Genomic DNA, 20,207 nt, shown 5'->3' on the forward strand with positions numbered 1-20,207 from the left:
AGGTATCAGTTTTAGGCCGACCCAAACGAGACTGCAGACAGTCTGGATGTGCATTCACCCTCAGGTCACACATGTACATGCAGACTGGGACTTTTTATTATTTGATATGAAACAACGTAACATTCAATGTCCTTGATGTTGTCTCAGTGTGTTTCACCATGAGGTCAGTGGTGAGTTTGTCGGTTGCGAGGAATCAGGGTGGGGCGGAGAGAGAATGAGAGAGAGAGAGAGGGAGGCAGATGAGATCCAGACCTTGCTCTCCCTCCAACAGATCTCCTTCATTAGATTAGCAGCGTGTTAACTGGCCTGTGTCATATGGAAATCCTGTCATTTGCATCTCTTGAGAAAGAGGCGTAAAACCATTTATCTATTTAAATATATTCTGTCTGATATGGCTGTTGGACTTTAGAACAGGGTATAATAATGTTTACTGATCAACTGATCAGCTGGCTGCTGATTCCTCACAGTTTTTGGTTGAGTGAACAACCAAGTCCTCGTCTGCAAGCCTCCCGTGGCAACCCAGGAGCGAGCACGCCACCGCTGCTATTCTGATTGGATCGTACATAACAAATCTGATATTATATCTCCTCTTCTTCTGATTGGATCCTGCTTTAATTAACTGATAGTGTGAGTGCATGTTATTGGACTGAATTTGCAGATTTGTTGTAAAAAAAAATTTGAGCTCACATGTTGGGATGAAGTGAGAGCGAGGGCGTGATGATGCTAAAAGTGTGAGCGGCGGACCCAGAGTTTGTTTGCATCTGTTGCATCCTCTCCAGAGGACGTGTGTCCTGAGTGAAGTTTTCCCACTGTACCAGCAGAGAAACTCCACTTCCAACATTGTTTCTATTGTTCTCCCTCTTTCAGCTGCACCCAGCAGCTCACCCCACCCCAATCCTGTCTTTCGTGGAAAGGCAGCCTGAAGGCACGATCCTAGAAGGAGCAGAGTAGGGGAGTTCAAAGCGTTATCACGCGCCAAACGTCTTTTCATCATGTTTTAGAAACAAGCGTTCGCACTAATCCCCCAATAATCTCTCCAGGAGAACTGGGGCGATAAGGCGCGCCACCCACGGCTTTTCAAACACTTTTTGGGTAGTCTCTTCTCACTCTCTATCTCTCCTCCTCTCTGCCTCCTTTACTCTCCTCTCCACTTCCTTCTTCCCTCACTCCCCTGGAAGGACGAGTGAAGGTGATCACTGTCTCCTCCGTACTCTCTTTCTCTCTCTTTTTCTTTTTTTTCCCTTTTTGCATCGACTCTGAGCTGGTTTGTTTACAACCGGATTTTGATCTTTAAATTTTATCTGGATACATCAACAGTGTTTCTCTGCCTCTCCGTTTCTCTCTCTTTCTCCCTCCTCCGCCCATCAAATTACAATATTAATTAAAATGGTACTCCTACAGAAGATGAAAAATTGATGATTAGAGAGAGTGTTGAGACACCTTCTGTGATGCCCCCCAGAAGAACGCCAGACATGAGGAACCTTCTGGAAAAGAGGAGGAAGAACAAGAGTTTCTACCTTTAGTGAGTCGTTTCCAAAGATCTCACACTGTTACTGTTTTTGATTATTTAAAGATCAAGTCCCTCCTCCGTCTACCTGAGGTACATAGATGTAGTCTAAAGTGATTTAGTAACTTCTCTCATCTTATCAACCCACACTGGTCTTTGCTGGCTCGTGGGTTGCTGTAGCTAGCAGAGCAGTGTGTGTTTGAATGTCCTTTCACAAAAGCCTTGCACATAAACCTCGCAGGAGAGCAGCTTCATCAATATATTTACTCTAAATACTTGGAGTTTTGGATCTTTAACAGCCCTGCTCCGCTCAACCCTGTGAGTGGCGCAGTCTGTGCATCAGTGACCATGGAAACGGTTTAATGGACTGTACTTGTAAAGTGTTTCTCTATTTCTGTCCTCCACTTAAAGCGCTTCATAGATATGTTTCAGACACGTTGACAGATGACAAGAGGAGATCCTTAAGTGTCATTGTCGAAATTATACTAAATTTCATTTTTGCAAGTTCACTTCCAGGCTCCTGGTTTTGTTGACTCACTGTTGCACCGTCATGGCTCAGTGGGAAACTTGAGTAGCTGATATGGATGTCATAATAACCGGTTAAAACATGTACTGTGGAACTCAGCACTGTACTCATTAGCTCAGTAATCCTTCAGCATTTACTGTTGGCTAATTTAGCAAAGAATCCCTATGAAACTGTGTGCGGTGGTGTCCGGCTTTAAATGATAATCGTTCATTAACGCTAATGATGCTCTTCTGATATTTCAACAACATCATGCCTCAGTGTTGAGCACATGCATCTCGGCCGTGAGGAGAGTCGGCTTTTATCTGTGGGGATTGAATCAGTGTGCCTTATATAGGCTACCTCTGCTCTCACATGTCGTCTGAGTTGCCCACACCATGACAGTAGCTCTCTGTCTCTTAGTCTGTCTATCTGGGTCTGACAGAAGAGCCTACATGTATCACCCTGAGAGAGAGAGAGAGTGGAGGAATGATTAGAGAGAGAGAGAGAAAACAGCCAAGAAAGATAAAATACTGATAGACAGAAATGCACCCAGCCAGGCCAGGAAGGAAGAGGAATAAGAGACCTTAGAAAGACAGGAAGGGCCCATTGACTGAAACAAAATGTTGGAGACTAAAAGAAATGCAAGAGAAAAAGAGAAGTGTGAGAGAGGTGAGGTGAGCATAGAGGAGGAGGACTGGAGGAGACAAAGGGAGGAGGTGTTCATCACTCAGTGGCAATGACTGGTTGGTATCTGCATCTCCCTGTCATCTGCAGCGGCTTCTGCAGGGTGGAGGAGGAAGGGAAGAGGAGGAGGAAGTGTAAGGGAGGAGAAGAGGAGAAGGAAAACCTCTATCCTCTCTATCTCTGAGCCTCATCTCCGGCAGTTCAGGAGCCCGCTTTCCAAGAGTGCCTCATTTTCAAATCTCTTATCTCAGCCCCCGTTTTAAGTATTGCAGTTTTATATTTTTACATGTCATTTGCATGCAGCTCATCAAACCGGGCTCCCTCTATATTTTTTTTCTTTGCGTTCTTCTTCTCGGAGGTGTGCGCCGATATGAGCGGAGTGAGCACCAAGCCACGGCTCTGTACTGTACTGGTGATATTTGTGCCCCATGAGTGGAATATACAGTATAAAATGGTGTCCCTGGTGAATGTTAGAGAAATGCTTTGCTGGAGTGCAATTGAGGTGTGTGTGTGTGTGTGTGTGTGTGTGTGTGTGTGTGTGTGTGTGTGTGTGTGTGTGTGTGTGTGTGTGTGTGTGTGTGTGTGTGTGTGTGTGTGTGTGTGTGTGTGTGTGTGTGTGTGTGTGTGTGTGTGTGTGTGTGTGTGTGTGTGTGTCTTTGAGAGGCGGATGAGAGCAGGTTTCTGATTTTTATCTGCCTTCCTTTTCTTTGTATTTTTGGAGGATTCACACAGTGACCTCTTTGTTTGGGACAGTGAGTACAACCCTCCAACTCCATGGATTGGGGAAGAAACCATTTCCTGTAGCCGAGAGATAGAATGAGAGACGGAGAGAGAGAGAGAGAGAGAGAGAGGGAGAAAAGAGGGAGAGATAGGATGGAGAAGGAGGGGCAGGCAGACAGAAGGGCAGGAATGAGAGTTGGAGAGAGGAAGAGAACTGGAGATTAAGGGAGAAAGAAAGAAAGAGGTGTACGGACGTTGTGCAGGGGAGAGAGAGACAGAGTGAAAGGGGAGAAGAGAGGAAGAGGGTGAATTGGATGATTGAGTGAAAGATTTTAGGAGCAATGAGTGAACGATGGGCGAAGAGGTCAGGAGGGGAGCGGCTGGAGGAGCACACAACATTTGAAGCACTTAATGCGAGAAAAACAAACTCACCTTTTTTCACTCGCTTCACAGTCATAAGTGCATTAGATATCACTCATTAGACATGTGTGATATATTGGACCAAGCCCTTCTGGCTGCTACTGATATTCATTTATTGGCCCGGACAGTTATGTCTGAGTTATGTCAGAAGCAGGCACTTTCATTCTTGATTAATCATAATATTTTATTGGATTAATAATATATCTATTGTTACTCGATGAAGCATTTTATGCCACAAAATCTCTGAATATTCTGACTCCACAATTTCATATTGCCGGTGAATATGTCGTTCAGGATGTTACTAGAAAAAGCAGAAGACTGGATTATGAATGTGGTTGACGAAATTAGAATGCAATTCAACTATAACCTCCAAACTAAAGATGCTGTCGAAGCACCTCTTAGACCAGGTCCATTACAAACCAAGCCTGCCTTATCTTAAAGCAGATATCAGGGGCACGGCCGTTTCGGCTAATGCTGTGTTCAAGGCAGGCTTTTGAAACCGTAAGTTACAGCTTCAAGTCACAACTACGACTTGGTAGCGTTCCAGGTAACCCGTAGCTCGTGTTTTTACCGTCCTGTTGTCTGTGAAAGTTCCCTCTAACGGCCACTCGTAACTTCCGACCCGTGAACTCGTACCAGATCGAACTGGTATGACTTCACAGGAAGGAAAAACACAAAGTACGAGTTTCCTTGAACGCACCATGAGTTAGCAGCCCCCGCCCTTGTCAGGCATCAATTGGTCCTCGTGCTACGTCACCACATTCACGCGCATCCCTTGGCTGCACACACAGCCCTTCATGCCGTTCTCTCCCCTCATTGGATAACACTTGTATCCCACAAGGAAAATTTTCTCCTCGGGTTACAGCAGAGCAGAGTGACGGAGAGACTCGTGTTTAGGCTGAAATACTTCATGTAAGTGATTGCTGACGGAAAATAGGACTATTTAGGACTTATATTAACAAAAACATTCCACTGATATCTGCTTTAAGATAGGTATTGCAAAGAAGCTGAATCTATCTGTTTCAGTACAAACTGAATGGATTGTATCTATAACACTGAATACTGAAATGATCAAATGCAGATTCAGATTCGTAGCAGAGTTTACGTCTCCTTTGTTCAGACAGATCCTGAGACTGTAGGAGCATCAAGGGTTACATGTGTGAAGATAACATGAATTTTAAAGAAGATGCATCTTCTATTGTTAGGATCTGTTAAAAAATCTAAACTTGATATAGGGAAGAAGAAAAAGTTAGAGATGTGTAGTTTTGGTTCAACTTTTTCTCTCCCAACATAAAGAGCTTCTCAAACTCAGCATACAGACTAATACGAGTCTTCTGCGGAAATGAAATCTGTATACCTTCATTTGTATATTTCACTAAAATTCTTTCCATGTGCTGTAAGGCGAGTGAAAACTGAATATCATGGTGACAGTGACGATTTCTCCCACAGACAGTGAAGCATTGTTTAAAGCATGTAAAGCGTGCAGCAATGTGGATTATTGACTTGCACACTTTACCAGTCTAACGACCATTAGACTTGTTCAGGCCATTACAGAGCAGTGTAAACCATATTAGAGCGCGTGAAACAGTGTACGCCATTGAGACATAGATGTGTTAGATGTACCAGTGCTGATTTGCATATACAAACACACTTATTCCCCAGTGGAGGCAGTAAAACTGTGGCCGTTGACAGCTGTACAGAGAAATCTTAATCTTCTCATCTGCAGAGGACGACGGTGGCGGACGACGGTGGCGGGGGGGGGGGGGTGATGTGTTCTCCATTTCCCCTTTTAATAGAAGTGCACGGCTATACTATGTATATGTACCGTGTGTAAACATGAATATATATGTTTGTGTTTGAGGTCACTTCAGGGGAAAAGTTCTCAGCTTCCCATTTCCTGTCCCCATCACCGCCACCATCATCATCATCTGTGCTATTTGGCTCATTCGAGAGGGGGAGGAAGAGCTGGGGTGGTGGGGGGTGGGGGGGGCATTCTGATACTGAGAGAGAGGGAATGGAGGAAGAAAATGAAGAAATGAAATCAGCCTGGCATCATTTGCATTCAAGTTTTATCGGTGTAGGGCGTTTTTAGGCCTGATAAGGAGAGAGGGCGTCGCAGGCTGAGCTGGAGGTGTGTGTGGGTGTGTGTGTGTGTGTGTGCGCGCGGGTGGGGATATGAAGGCTATGTGTTAGAGCGTGTGTATGAATGTAATATGTGAATCGACTTTGTTAGAAGAAGGTGGCTCTGAGTTCAGTCAGTGTGTGTTTGCACTGACACACACACACACACACGTGAATGTTACAGCAGCTATAGAGAGTGAGGACAGGGCGTTGGGGGTGGAAATGGTGTGTGTGGTGGTGGTGGTGGGGGTGGGGGTGTGGGAGTGGGGGGTTAATATCAGACCAAATAATTAGATTCGCTATCGTCTGAGCGGCAGCAGTGCGGGTATCAGGCAGATTAAAGCCGGGCTGGGGGCTGGTTAATATTCATGAGGGGACCAGGGTCCGGGCGAGGGGCTTAGACTGCAGCTCAAAGACTCTCCTCAGGCTGATGGGGCTTAAGGCAGTGCTCTCCACCAAGATGGAGCTCTGCCAGGGAGGCCTGACATCCCACTGATAGATGGAGGGCTGTGAGGAGAGAGGAGGAGAGAGGAGGAGAGAGGAGAAGGTGACGAGGTACGGCGAGGTGTGCAGGTGCAGAGACACCTTCATCTACCTGGATCTTTAGATCTTTATTTTTGATTATTTTGTTTTTATGAAATGGAAACGACCTGACAACTGAAGTCAAATGTAGCCATCTTCATCCTTGTCCCCATCACCACGTGGCGCGTGCTCACACTTTCACCAAGTGTTTGTCTGTTGAGTAGATCTATGTGACAGCTACAAGTTTGTCATTAATACATATAAAATATATATTTAATATATATATTTAAGATGAGCCACTATTATCAGATTTCCATAATAGGACAACACCAAGTCCTAAACATGTGAGGACAGAGCAACAGACTTAAGTGAACAAAAACCTCAACTCATCGCCTCCAGATGAACATAGTTGATAAAAGATTTAGCAACATTTATATTTATCATCAATAAATCACACTGAAGCTTTTTAGACAAATGAAACACAGGTTTTATGACAAGAAGCGATGATTTTGCCAAAAACTACAAATGAATGTACCCATGTCAAAAACGGCTTGGTATCGTATCAACATCATACAATAAGACTCTCAAACTTCCTGTGGTGACTGGCAGCCATTTGTGTCGATGAGATCGGCGTCAGACCAAAACACGTGAAAAGGGTTTGATAGCATCCAGCGGCCTCTCCTCTCCGTCTCCTTAACTCCGTCCACATCTCTGGCATTTGCATTCTCTACTGGCCTGGTTAATTACACACACACATATGCATGCATGCATATACACAAACATAAACACACAGTGTGTGATCTGGCCCTGTGCCTTCCTTATTTTCAGTATCTCATGTGAATCTGTGTTTTCTGTGTGTGTGTGACAGTAAAGTGTTAAATAACACATTTCCCTTGTTGCAACTTAACATTGCAGATTATCTGTAACTGCTGTTGTTGTGTTGCAATTTAGTTCACTTAGTTAAATCCTTGACTTATGCTTTGTGCAAGTAAAAAGCAGCAGAATCTGCAGCAGCAGCAACAATTGATCAGTATCTCCTTTAAATTCAGCTGTGGTCACGTTGAGGACATGCTGACTAAGTGACTGATAGATTTCCAGGAGATTTCAGAGTTTTCACACAGCCTACGTATGTGGTTGTGTGTATTTGCATGCTGCTGTAGCTCCTGAATCCCAAAGCATCCACAGACAGGGCCCCTAAATAAAAACATTTTCCTGCAGTGTCTGATATTGAGCCTTTAAACATTAACATTTATCTTTAATAAATATGTCATTTTCAGCAGTGAAATACCAAATTAAAAAAACATTTAGCTGCTACATCATGTTGGAAGTCTTTCTCTGATATCAGAATGACACATTTCAAAGTAAAGGTTAAATAACTTGACTGAGATTCAGTATATCCTTTTTGTGTCTTACAGGACAGTAAAAATCTGACTTCATAAAACCATTCATAAAAACGTCGAGAGCAAACTCTGTCGGGGAGAAATGGACAATACTGACTTTTAAAGAGAGTGATTCATTCACAACTACGAAACAATGGCAGAGGATCATACTCTTATAAGTAATTACCTATTTTAGATCTTTGAAGAACGAGCCTATGTGTGAGTGTTTTTCTTTTTTTTCTTATTTTGTGTGTGTGTGTGTGTGTGTGTGTGTGTGTGTGTGTGTGTGTGTGTGTGTGTGGTGTGTGTGTGTGTGTGTGTGTGTGTGTGTGTGTGGTGTGTGTGTGTGTGTGTGTGTGTGTGTGTGTGTGTGTGTGTGTGTGTGTGTGTTCCACTTGCGCACTACTGAGCTTTCCCCATTGCCCTATCATGGTGAATTCCAAAGCCGTGGCCGTGATGAATTAGTCTGAAACAAATTAGCAGTACTTAGAGCTCAGACGGCTCCAGCGTTGGGTTACAAATTAAAACAAAAGCAGTCGTATCTCCACATCAGCGCTAGTTCTCCATGAAATACAATACGCTCTGCCTCAATCTTCAATATACAACAGACTGAGAGGCTTCCTTCCTTCTGTTCTACCCTTCTCTCTTCTCACTGTCTTCCCAAGTCGCAATGTCCATCTTCCCCAGGTATTCTGAAGGTTCAGCTCTGACACCAGGAAAGTAGATGTTTTCACCTTATGGAGAGGCAGAATTGAGATTGTGGATCAGTGGGGTTTCTAGATTTTAACCTACACCAATGATGTTTTAAAGGAGCTGTATAAGTTTTGCTAGTGCTACATAGTCATTGTTAGCATTAGCAGCTATCAAACAATGGAGAAACTTTGGAGTTTAGCATTTGACTTTATTCCTTCACTCGTCACCAACATCTGTCTCCAGATTTGGGAGGAAATACTGATGTTGACGATGTTGACTCTTGTCTCTATCACATATTTTCCACTGTATTATAAACTCATGTAGCCTACATATAACAATGGCCAAAGCTCTTGTCGAGCAACAATCTCCACCACCTGCTCTGAAGAAGAAAATGAATGAAGACCACATCAGTAGCTCTGCATGTTTGAACGTGTCCTCCTAACATTTTGGCTTGTGACCTTCTATAACCCTGTCAAATCTTTTCAATGAGCTATGAGCAGGTAGGCTACTCCAGAGAGTGAATGTATTGATGCCTACATCTGTCCAGGTGATTATCAATCACTATCGCATTAAGTGACATTCAAAAAGTCCGCACTGCAATACCACAACCAGCATCATCTGCATCACACGAGTAAAATCCAAGAGTCTATCAATTCAGTTATATAAAAACCTTACAATTCTGTTGGAGTATGTGTGTGTGTGTGTGTGTGTGTGTGTGTGTGTGTGTGTGTTGTAGTTCTCTAATGAAGGGCATTTAGGGAAGAGCAGAACCAGGATTTTGGCAGTTTATTACAGATGGAAAGAATGGAGGTCAGATACATGAGCAATGAGAATACTTATCAGTCTAGGTAATCCTTGTTTGGCCTTGTTTGGCCGAAATGTGCCAGTTTTATATGAAGCACACTTCCTGTTCTGCGCTCCCACCGGCTTTCCATGACATCACACTGTCCATTGCTTAGTTTTAATCACAGAGAAAGCCACTGATAGATCCCTGTATCAGTGACAGGAAGGTTCATTTTCACACTGATCAGCCTGCCTTTAAATGCCGCAGTGCTGATAACAAGAGGAAAAATAATCACTGTAAAATGACAATAGAAAGAAACAGAGAGATTAGATTTTGATGACCAAGAACTGATTAGCTTTTTAAGATTTTAAAAAGACTCCCTGGTCATGTGATCCCTGAAATATCTAATTCTGAGAATTCTGTGTCTGGACTGGGAAGATTCAGTGTTTCAGATATAAGCTTAGTTCAAGTGTATAAAACGGACCTTTGAAAATACACTCAGGGATCATTTGCAGGGATAAATAAAGGACAGTGTTCTGACCTTGAAATTAAATGCACAATAGTCCTAAAGTTAGACCAAGGCACCTGTGGGAAGGTGATAATGAGTGATATTGTGCAAGAGCTACTTTTGATTTCACATGAAATTACATTAGGTCTTTCTAACATCTTGTCTTTTCCATCTTCAGTGGTGAAAGTGTTGCCTGACCTAAAGAGAGGTTCATGAGACATTCATGAGAAGTTCATGAGGAACTTCTTGTGTTGTTCTTAGATTATTCTCATCGTCTCATTCATTCATTCATTGTCTTTCAAACATCTGTTCATTAAAAATAAACCGGACATCATGCTGAATGCATTATGGAGGAATCATCCAGGGAGGTGTATCTTTGCTTTGCTCTGAGCTTATCCCAGGTAGTTAGCTTTGTGGCTTTAAGATCTAGGGACATAATACCCATCTTTCACTCCGTTGTTCCTAGAAAAAAACACACTCATCAGAGCCAAATCATACGCATGGGCCTGCAGCTCGTACCTCTGTGCAAAACATCATCCTTGCATATATTTTACCATTCATGGATGCCCTCTGATTTGCATATCAGCAAGGGAGAGGCGCAGATAATGCGGTGGCATGACTGTTACAACACCTGGACATCCCTGGAAACTATGCAAGACCTCTCTTTATTGATTTCAGCTCCTCCTTTAACACAACCCAGATCCATCAGCTAATCAAGAAACTACAGTACCTGCAAGTTTCATCGCCACTAATCCACTGGATCCATAACATCCTCTCCAGCAGACCATGTGCAGAAAGGTTTGGCGTTTCCCTGTCGCCACCACTGCCTCTCCTCAGTCCACTCCTCTCAGCCTCAGCTTCAACTGCTGTGCCGTTTTTACAAGCACCGTCGAGAGACTTACAGTCGTCTGTAAACTCAAGCACCTATCTCACCATCCACTTTTTCTTATCCTGGATCCTCTGACCCTCCTGGACTGCTCAGTTGGTCTGGACTGAGGACTCTCTGCTCTGCTGCTAAGGAAATGCTGCCTCCTAGTGGAGACTAGGATAATACTGCACCACAGACCTGCTGCGCTGTCCACACTCAGTGGGTTGGAAACACCACTGTTTAAGCCTCTGCACAGTTGTGTACAACATATGTATTTAAAGTTTTGAAAACACTCAATACATTTTATTTTGTATCAGCTTAATGGTTTTTACTACTCACGTAGTACCAAAAAAACAGCAGTAGTAGAGCCATATGTTATAATGTGTGTCCATGACTTCCTCTCTGTTGTATCTGCAACTAATGAATGTGAGCTTGACTGTTTCCCGTGCGCTGAGACCAAATGTGAATACAGCATTAGTTTCATACACACATTCCCCTGTACATATGACGCTGTGTGTGTGTGTTGTGTGTGTGTGTGTGTGTGTGTGTGTGTGTGTGTGTGTGTGTGTGTGTGTGTGTGTGTGTGTGTGTGTGTGTGTGTGTGTGTGTGGTGTGTGTGTGTGTGTGTGTGTGTGTGTGTGTGTGTGTGTGTGTGTGTGTGTGTGTGTGTGTGTGTGTGTGTGTGTGTGAGAGAGAGACATGGAGACATGGGAAAAGCCTGTGTCCTCGGAGTGATTGTCAGAGGGAATGCTCCTGGAGCCTTATGTGGACAAAGACCAGATTGTACTCAGTGTGTGTCTGTGTTTTATGTGATCTTCCTCCCTCCCCCTCTACTCTCTCTCCCTCTCTTTTCTCTCTCTCTCCCCCTCTCCCTCTCTCCCTCTCTCCCTCCCTCTCTCTATCTCTCATACCTACACTGGATGCTGACTCTCCGCTCTTTGTCCAGAGTATCCACTGTGGATCTTATTATGGCAGCTGACTGAATAGCAGCCTGTCGACCTCATCAGATCTTCTTTCTCTTCCTTTTCTTCTCTCACTCTCCCCCAGGGTCTCTCTTCCTCTTTTATTCCTCTTCTCTTCTTTCTTTTCCTTCATTTTCAATGTGGCTTTGTTCAGACCATGCTCCCCTCATTTCCTCATTTCCATTTTGGGTTGTAATCATCCTCTGCTCGCTGGCGGCCTCTTTATAAACACTGTTTACCTCTGGCCACACACTGGACACAGCCATGTGACTGTGTTTTCCCAATTGACGGCAATTAAAGCTTTCGATTCCAGAGCCATTATGTCTGACCATCCCATTCTTATGAACACGATATCTCCAGAGGGCCTTAAAGGAATTTCTTCAAATTTGGACCAAACATTCACTCAGACTCAGATGAGCCGATTACAATTTGTGGCCCAAAGGTTAAAGGTCATGGTTGTTGTGACAAAGGCCAACTTCACAATACTGTAACTCTACTACTACTCTAACAGACAGTTAGGTCGTGACCTAAGTTCAGAATCAGACTCAAAGTGTTATTATCTCATGGCCAGTAATGTGTACAATACAGCAGCCCAGTTAAAGATGACACTTGAAAGTAACAATTGCATGTCTTTGAAGAGCTTCTCTCTGATTTAAGCTAGTTTCTTTCATTTTAACTATGTTGTTCATATTAAAAGGCTGAGGGAAACATGTGATCCCATAGGATGGCAGGGAGAGAAGGTGTGTAATGTTCCCTACACTTGTTAGCTCTATCAAAACGGCCATGAATATGAACAGATAGTCTGTGTGACAATGTTGAGGATTTATTGACTGGATTGATTGATCGGGAAACAGTGAAAAATCTCATCAGTTTTTATTGTATATTTTAAATGCCGAAATTAAAAAGTTATAAATCCCACGACTCATCATTCAAGAAGCTGGAACCAAAACACTTGACACTTGACATTTTTACTTTTAAAAGTAAAAATAAAAAGACTTTTAACCTCAATCTGCAGCATTTTTGTTAGACACCTACTGTAAAACAGTACTTTTAGGCACTTTAGATATTTACATTCTTATCCATTATGCAATACAATGTCAAAAATAACTATGTTAATGCACAAGAAGAACACTGCAACAGATGGTCACCACAACCCCCCCCAATCCACAGAAGAACCTGCCAGTCAAAACTGATGCTGTTTTGAAGACAAAGCGTGGACACACTAAATTATGATTTGATTTAGGTTTCTTCTGTTGACTGAGCTTTGTATGAACTGAATCGATAAAGATTCTGTCACTGTCATTACAATTGAAAGCATCTTCACTTTACTTCTAGTGCCTGAAACTTTTGCACAGTACTGTTTAAACAGCGGTGTGTCTGACAACCAATGGAAAGCTTGTGTTCCCTCCTCATCTTCTTCTCTCTGTGTTCTTGTGTGCAGAACTCCAAGTTGACTCTTGTGTGTGAAGATCCAAACTGTTGGATGAGTCGCCTCCGTCTGACCTCTGACCCCTCGGCCGCCAACTGTACCATCTACAGCCGAGGTGAGTTTTTAATGTGACTGAAGTGTGGCTCTTTGTGATTTGATGAATACAGACTTCAATGTTGTGACTGGACTGTGTGTGTTGTCAGGTGGTGAGTTGTTCTGTAAGGTGAGCAGAGAGCTGACAGCTGGTGAAAGGCTCCTGGGCTTCCTGTCGCCTCCCGCCGGCTCCTCCTCCTCCTCCTCCTCGCCGGCTCAGCTCTCCCCTCCACTTAGCCTGGTCACTCACAAACAGCCTGTGGTGAAGGAGGAGCCTCTGTACCCGGCCGCGCTGCACTCAGACATTCAGCTCCTCCCACAGCAAGCTGGGATGGCCGCCATCTTGGCTACAGCCGTGGTCAACAGTGAGTGTTGTGTTTGAGGCCTGAAAATGTTCAAGGTCAGGCTGATTTCATTAGGATTGATTTTAATTTACAACAGTTTTATGGTGTATAGTGGTATTAAAGGGATAGTTCACCCAAAATTCAAATTTCACTCATTATCTACTCACCCTCATGTCGACTAAGAGCTGGGAGAATTTTCAGAGTCCTCCGTGCCTTCTCTGAGTTACGGGGGGGTCCGCGCAGCAGTATTTGTCCATATAATGGTTGTCAATGGATACCAACTTTCTTCGTCCAAAAAGACACACCAAAAAACATCCAAATACCTCCATACCTCCATACTGCAATGCCCTGCTCTCTGGTCTTCCCAAAAAGAGTATTTTTAATCTCCAATTATTACAAAACTCAGCCGCACGAGTGCTGACGAGGACCAGAGGGCGGGAGCATATTACACCAGTTTTAGAGTCGCTGCATTGGCTCCCCGTACGCTTCAGGATCGATTTTAAGGTTCTTTTACTAGTTTTTAAATGTCTTAACGGCCTTGCGCCCTCTTATTTATCTGACCTGCTTTTACCATATCAACCCTCGCGGACCCTGAGGTCCTCCGGCACCGGCCTTTTATCCATACCAAAACCCAGAACCAAAACCCATGGTGAGGCGGCATTTAGCTATTATGGCCCCCACCTGTGGAACAGCCTGCCGGAGAGCCTCAGGGCCGCAGAGACAGTTGATATTTTTAAGGGAAGGTTAAAAACACACCTTTTTAGTCAGGCTTTTAACTAGATTTTAAATTCTTCTCATGGTTCTATCTTATTTTATGTTTCTGCTTCTATCTGGCTTTTAAAGTTGTTATTAACCTTAAATAATTTTACTTGTTTTACTTATTTTATTTATTATCTTACATATTTTTATTTATTTATTTGTTTATTTACTTTTTATCTTTTTAAACTGTTTACCCTGTTAACTTATTTTTTCAGGGTTTTTATCCTATCTTATGTTTTTAGTTTTTAACTCCAGTGTTTCCTCAGGGGGGTCTTCCACGCTGGGAGCTGCGTCGGGGATGCTGCTGGGGGCGCTGTCCCTGGGTCCCTTCGGCTCCGCTGGCTGTGGTCTGTCGGGGTCGGGGGGCCTGGGCGCTGGTGCCCCCTGTGGCACGGCCTGCGACTCCTCCCAGTGTGGACGGCCCAAAGATAGCGCTTCCTCAATCCTCAGTGTCATGCCATGTCTCCCTAGCGTCAGTAGTGAGAGTGTGTGTGTAGTATGGAGTGTGGGAGGGAGGGGTTTTTACTTGTAATTGTTTTATTTTCTATGTGTGTAAAGCACTTTGTGTTGCATTTTCCATGTATGAAAGGTGCTCTATAAATAAAGATTGATTTGATTTGATTTGATACTGCTCGTCTGGAATGTCCCTCTTGTATTGAAGCCCCGACATGAGAAATTGTTCCGCCGGTCATTTGCACTGACACAGGAAGAGCAGTGAACTGAGACACTGGGAGCTTCCGCTACAACCAAGCTTAAAATAAAGACTTATTTAATTTTTTTCTTAACAATTTCTCATGTCGGGGCTTCAATACAAGAGGGACATTACAGACGAGCAGTATGGAGGTATTTGGATGTTTTTTGGTGTGTCTTTTTGGATGAAGAAAGTTGGTATCCATTGAAAACCATTATATGGACAAATACTACTGCTGCGCGGACCCCCCCCCGTAACTCAGAGAAGGCACGGAGGACTCTGAAAATTCTCACAGCTCTTAGTTGACATGAGGGTGAGTAGACAATGAGTAAAATTTGATATTTGGGTGAACTATCCCTTTAAGGGTATTTGCAGCACCAACAATGTAGAGCAGTAAAATGACTTACAATGGCCTGTATTAGATCCACTTCACTCCCTTTATATCTGGTCAGTCTTTACCCAGCCTTGTTAGTCTGATCTCTGTAACATAAGCTGGAGCCCACAACCCCATAATCAGCGACTGTATTTTACCATCAGTCCCAAAGTTGTAATGTTTTCTTTGGCCACAAGATGACAGTGCAGCTCTTTGACAGCCAGCAGAATAACTCTCCTCAAAGTTTTGCGGTATGATTCCACATTGCTAGATTGTGGCAAATAATGGGATATTGACATAAAATAACTCTGAAGAGTATCCATGGCAACCGGCAATAATTAGCAGATGTGTCTGTGTGTGTGTAGCAAACTTGAATGCCACTAGAGCTGTTGAGCAATTTCATAAAAGTTTCTGTATTATACAAACATATTTAACGTGAATTTAATGCAAGAGTTGAATTCTGATCAGTAGTTGTTGTTTTTTTACCAAGCTTTATTCTTTTTTCTTAAAGCTGTACAGAAAAGAAAACTGAATTTGAGCCCACTGTGGGTCTTAACATTAGTGTAATCACTCATCTGTCAGACGATGTAGCCCAAACTTTGTGCAAAATTCTATTTTCCAATAAATCGAGGATGAAAGTGGGGTAGTTTTTTTCGCATTGGATAATGCAGGCACACGGATTATACGTCAGCCTGCTCATGATTCATCAGCCACTGATATTGGATCTGTCATCCGTCGATCAAACGTCTGAGACACACACACACACACACCGAGCTCGGTCTCGCCCCAAGCATTGAATATCCCGCCCGCTTGATAACGACCAATGAAATTCGTTTTCCTTACTCGGGTAAACTCACCTTTAATTAATTAACTTAGTTTAGCTGGGTAGCTTCCTGTTCACGTGTGGTCATTTAAACCCCATCTTCCTCCCTTTTTCAGTCTTTGTTTTACTGCAATATGTATTTTATTTCTACCTGTTCCTGTTGGGTCGACTGACTGTAACTTTGTGTGTCTGCTGGTTATCAGAGGACATTTTCCCATGCAAGGACTGTGGAATCTGGTACCGCAGCGAGAGGAACCTGCAGGCCCACCTCATGTACTACTGCGCCAGCCGTCAGAAGCAGCCGGCCGCAGCCTCTTCACCACCGCAAGACAAACCCAAGGAGTCCTACCCCAACGAGCGCATCTGCCCCTTTCCGCAGTGCAACAAGAGCTGCCCCAGCGCCAGCTCTCTGGAGATCCACATGCGCACACACAGTGGTGAGAGCAAGATTTATACGCACGGTATGCCAAACTGACAGTAGTGAGAACATTGAGGTCTAATTTGTGTGTACTTTAACCAGTGGCTTCACTGGCCATTTCATTGGCTCCTTGAGGGTCCAGGCCACGTCATTCATTGTCCCTCCCTGTCTTTCCACAGGCGAACGTCCATTTGTCTGTCTCATCTGTCTGTCAGCCTTCACCACCAAAGCCAACTGTGAGCGCCACCTGAAGGTCCACACAGACACGCTGAACGGCTTGTGTCATGGCTGCGGCTTCGTCTCCACCACCAGGGACATCCTCTACAGCCATCTGGTCACCAGCCACATGGTCTGCCAGCCCGGCTCTCGCAGCGAGGTTTACTCCCCGGGGCCAGGCCTTCCCAAGCTGCCCCTGTCCACTGGTGAGTCCACCCATATGTCATATCCAGGTCAAGTCTCAACAGGCTGGCCCATTTTCATCTTTACAACATGTTGTCCTCAGTAGTCGAGTTGAGGGGGGATGAGGGGGGATGGAATCCCCCCTGAAATAAAAACGATCAAAATCATCCCCCCTCTCCATCCCTCCCCTTTTTACATTAAATGTTGGACATATAACTTATAATTAGCCTATATTACTGACCGTTCACACCAAACGCTTCCAAAGCGTCAAAACGCCGGAAGTCAATTCATTTTCAATGAGCGTTTCCAAAGCGTCCAAAGCGTCACCAGACGAGAAGTTGAGCCCTGGTTAACTTTAGGGTAATTAGCTATGACGCGGCTCGGCGGCAACCTGTCAGAATAGAGATGTCCGTCGGCTGCCTTTTTTCCCCCTTTTTTTTGTATTTCGGCTCCCCAATGACCAGCGCGATCGAACTTTGACGTCAGTCACGTGACGAGCGGCCAAAGCGGCTGAAAATATTTGCCGTTTTGGGAGCTGTCTTGTCTGAAGCCCACCCTCGAGCGTTTTTGACGCTTTGGAAGCTTTTTTTGTGAACGCACAGTTAAGGCTGTCAAATCAATTTTAACGGCGTCAATTTTTTTATCGTGCGATTAAAGGACAATTCCAGGCGAATTCAACTCGGGGGTGTATTTTCCTATCATTTTAGGTCTAAAAGAATGAATCTGAAGATTTTCAGTTTAATCGCTCCTGTTTTGCGGTAGCTGCGTCTGTCCCTGCATCGCCACGGCAGCAATGAATGGGAGTGGATGTAAGTTCCGCTGTTTAGGCTGTTTCCAGCCCTCAAAGCCGCAATTTTTTTCCACAGACAGCGTCAGATGGCCACTCAAACATGCACCGAGAAGTTTATTTACTTCAAGCAAGCCGACATGTTTGTAAAACTAGATCTAATTCAAAGTCTCCCGGAGTCTCGCGCGAGACCCAGTTGCCGTGCTCGGTGTGTTCACATGAAGTGGGAAAAGCTACCGTTTGTGTCATAAACACAGGAATATCAACTCTTTACTTGCTTCAAGTAAAAAAAACTTCTCAGCGCATCTTTGAGTAGCCATCTGACGCTGTCTGTGGAAAAAAATGTACACTTCAAGCAAGTAAAGACTTGATATTCCTGTGTTTATGACACAAGCGGTAGCTCCTACTGCGCCTGAATACACCAGCACTGCAACTTCGGGCTCGCGCGAGACTCTGGGAGACTTTGAATTAGATCGACTTTTACAAACATGTCGGCTTGCTTGAAGTAAATAAACTTCTCGGTGCATGTTTGAGTCGCCATCTGACGCTGTCTGTGGAAAAAAATTGCGGCTTTGAGGGCTGGAAACAGCCTAAACAGTGGAACTTACATCCACTCCCATTCATTGCTGCCGTGGCGATGCAGGGACAGACGCAGCTACCGCAAAACAGGAGCGATTAAACTGAAAATCTTCAGATTCATTCTTTTAGACCTAAAATGATATGAAAATACACCCCCGAGTTGAATTCGACTGGAATTGTCCTTTAACGCCGGCGACACACTGGACGCGGAAGCGCAGAGAACAGCCGCGAAGCGCCGAGAAGCAGAGCCTGGGGCGCCCATGTTAATGTGTCGTTCACACCAGACGTGCCGCGGCGTTCAGCTCCGCGGCCGGCTCGTGCCCTGCAGCGATCGTTTCGGCGTCTGGTCTGTTCTGTGTGCGAGCCACGAGCGATCGCGTCAATCCTGGCAGGATGTCAAACAAAGAAACACGAGAGAATCCAGTCAATTTTCAAAATAAAACACAGCGATTGGCGAATACGAGAGGCCATGTGTGTGTTTGTAGCTTATTTGTGTTTATTTATCTAAACAGAGAGCGAGAGAGATGAACATACACACACACACACAAGGGACATTTAGGCTATAATAAATAATAAAAATGTGCGATTAATTTGCGATTAATCACGAGTTAACTATGACATTCATGAGATTAATCGCAATTAAATATTTTAATAGATTGACAGCCCTAATTTCATCATTAGAGAGTAGGCCTACGCATGTTGAATAAAAGAAATAATAAAATCTGAGGGCACAAATAAAAAAATTAAAATAAACTTGGCTTGATTTGATTTGAGAGGATTAAGAAGTCTTATTTTCAGTGTTTTGTTTTGATAACGAATTTACATGAATTACCCCCCCCCCCCCCCTTTTTTTAAGGTGGAAAAAATTGACCATCCCCCTGAATTTTTTTGTTGTTTTGTTTGTTGTCCTGCTATTTTTAGCGATGTGGGGGCTGCTGGTGAAGCTACTGTACAGTCCAAATACTGTCAAAGAAAAAGTCCTGTAGTAAATCATTGTTTTACATTTCCTTCTTCGCAAATTCAATCAATCAAAAAGTTTTTTTCTTACTATAACAAAGTAGAGAAAAGAGTACCATTAAAATTCCAGTATTTTAAAGCGTTTTCACGCTACATTTATGAGTCTCCGCACGCACCGTGAAATTCTTTGACCAGCGCAAGACAGACTCATGTTTTCATTCATCAAGAATTAAACTCAGAGGTTCAAAGACGATCAGATACCGTCGTAGTTCTGACCATAAAAACGGCGATTCGGCGGCGTTATTCTCATGACTCGCCACAAAACCGAAAGTAAAGAAACGCTGGTCGGCTCGACCAGCATTTCCGTCACCATTAATAATAACAAAATAACGATAGAGACAAAACGATATATATATCGAAAATGGAGCCATTAACAAGTGTGGGTAGCGTAGATTCATCCACATTAATATGAGACTTTTTTTATAACCAAATACCAACCAAACCAAAATAAAACTCCTCGTCAGTGGCGTGCACAGGGGGGGGGGCAGGGGGGGCGGTCGCCCCCCCTCGTAGCCCAATTGTTGGAAAACGCGTGCTAAAGTGCCCCCTGGGAGCCAAAACATGTGTTAAAGTGCCCTCTAGGAGCTAAAACGTGTGCTAAAGTGTCCTCATGGGGGCCAAAACGTGTGTTAAAGTGCCCTCTAGGAGCTAAAACGCGCGTTAAAGTGCCCTCTTGGAAGCCAAAACACGTGCTAAAGTGTCCTCATGGGGGCCAAAATGTGTGTTAAAGTGCCCTCTAGGAGCTAAAACGTGTGCTCAAGTGCCCTCTTGGAAGCCAAAACACGTGCTAAAGTGTCCTCATGGGGGCCAAAACGTGTGTTA

The 20,207-nt window shown here is 44.0% G+C and overlaps 1 protein-coding gene across 2 annotated transcripts in view; it reads left to right on the forward strand.

Annotated features, from left to right (window-relative positions):
- zfpm1 (zinc finger protein, FOG family member 1) overlaps window positions 1-20,207 on the forward strand; it is a 112,929-nt gene that overhangs the window by 88,671 nt on the left and 4,051 nt on the right. For both annotated transcript variants that reach the window (XM_085778342.1, XM_085778341.1), the window contains exons 5-8: window positions 13,115-13,217; window positions 13,306-13,560; window positions 16,389-16,622; window positions 16,783-17,025. In XM_085778342.1, coding sequence (XP_085634468.1) covers window positions 13,115-13,217; window positions 13,306-13,560; window positions 16,389-16,622; window positions 16,783-17,025 — 835 coding nt within the window. The remainder of the gene's footprint in view (window positions 1-13,114; window positions 13,218-13,305; window positions 13,561-16,388; window positions 16,623-16,782; window positions 17,026-20,207) is intronic.

This window comes from Trachurus japonicus, chromosome 6 (genome assembly GCF_045865225.1).
Source record: "Trachurus japonicus isolate A0001 chromosome 6, Traja_1.0".
Lineage (NCBI taxonomy): Eukaryota > Metazoa > Chordata > Actinopteri > Carangiformes > Carangidae > Trachurus > Trachurus japonicus.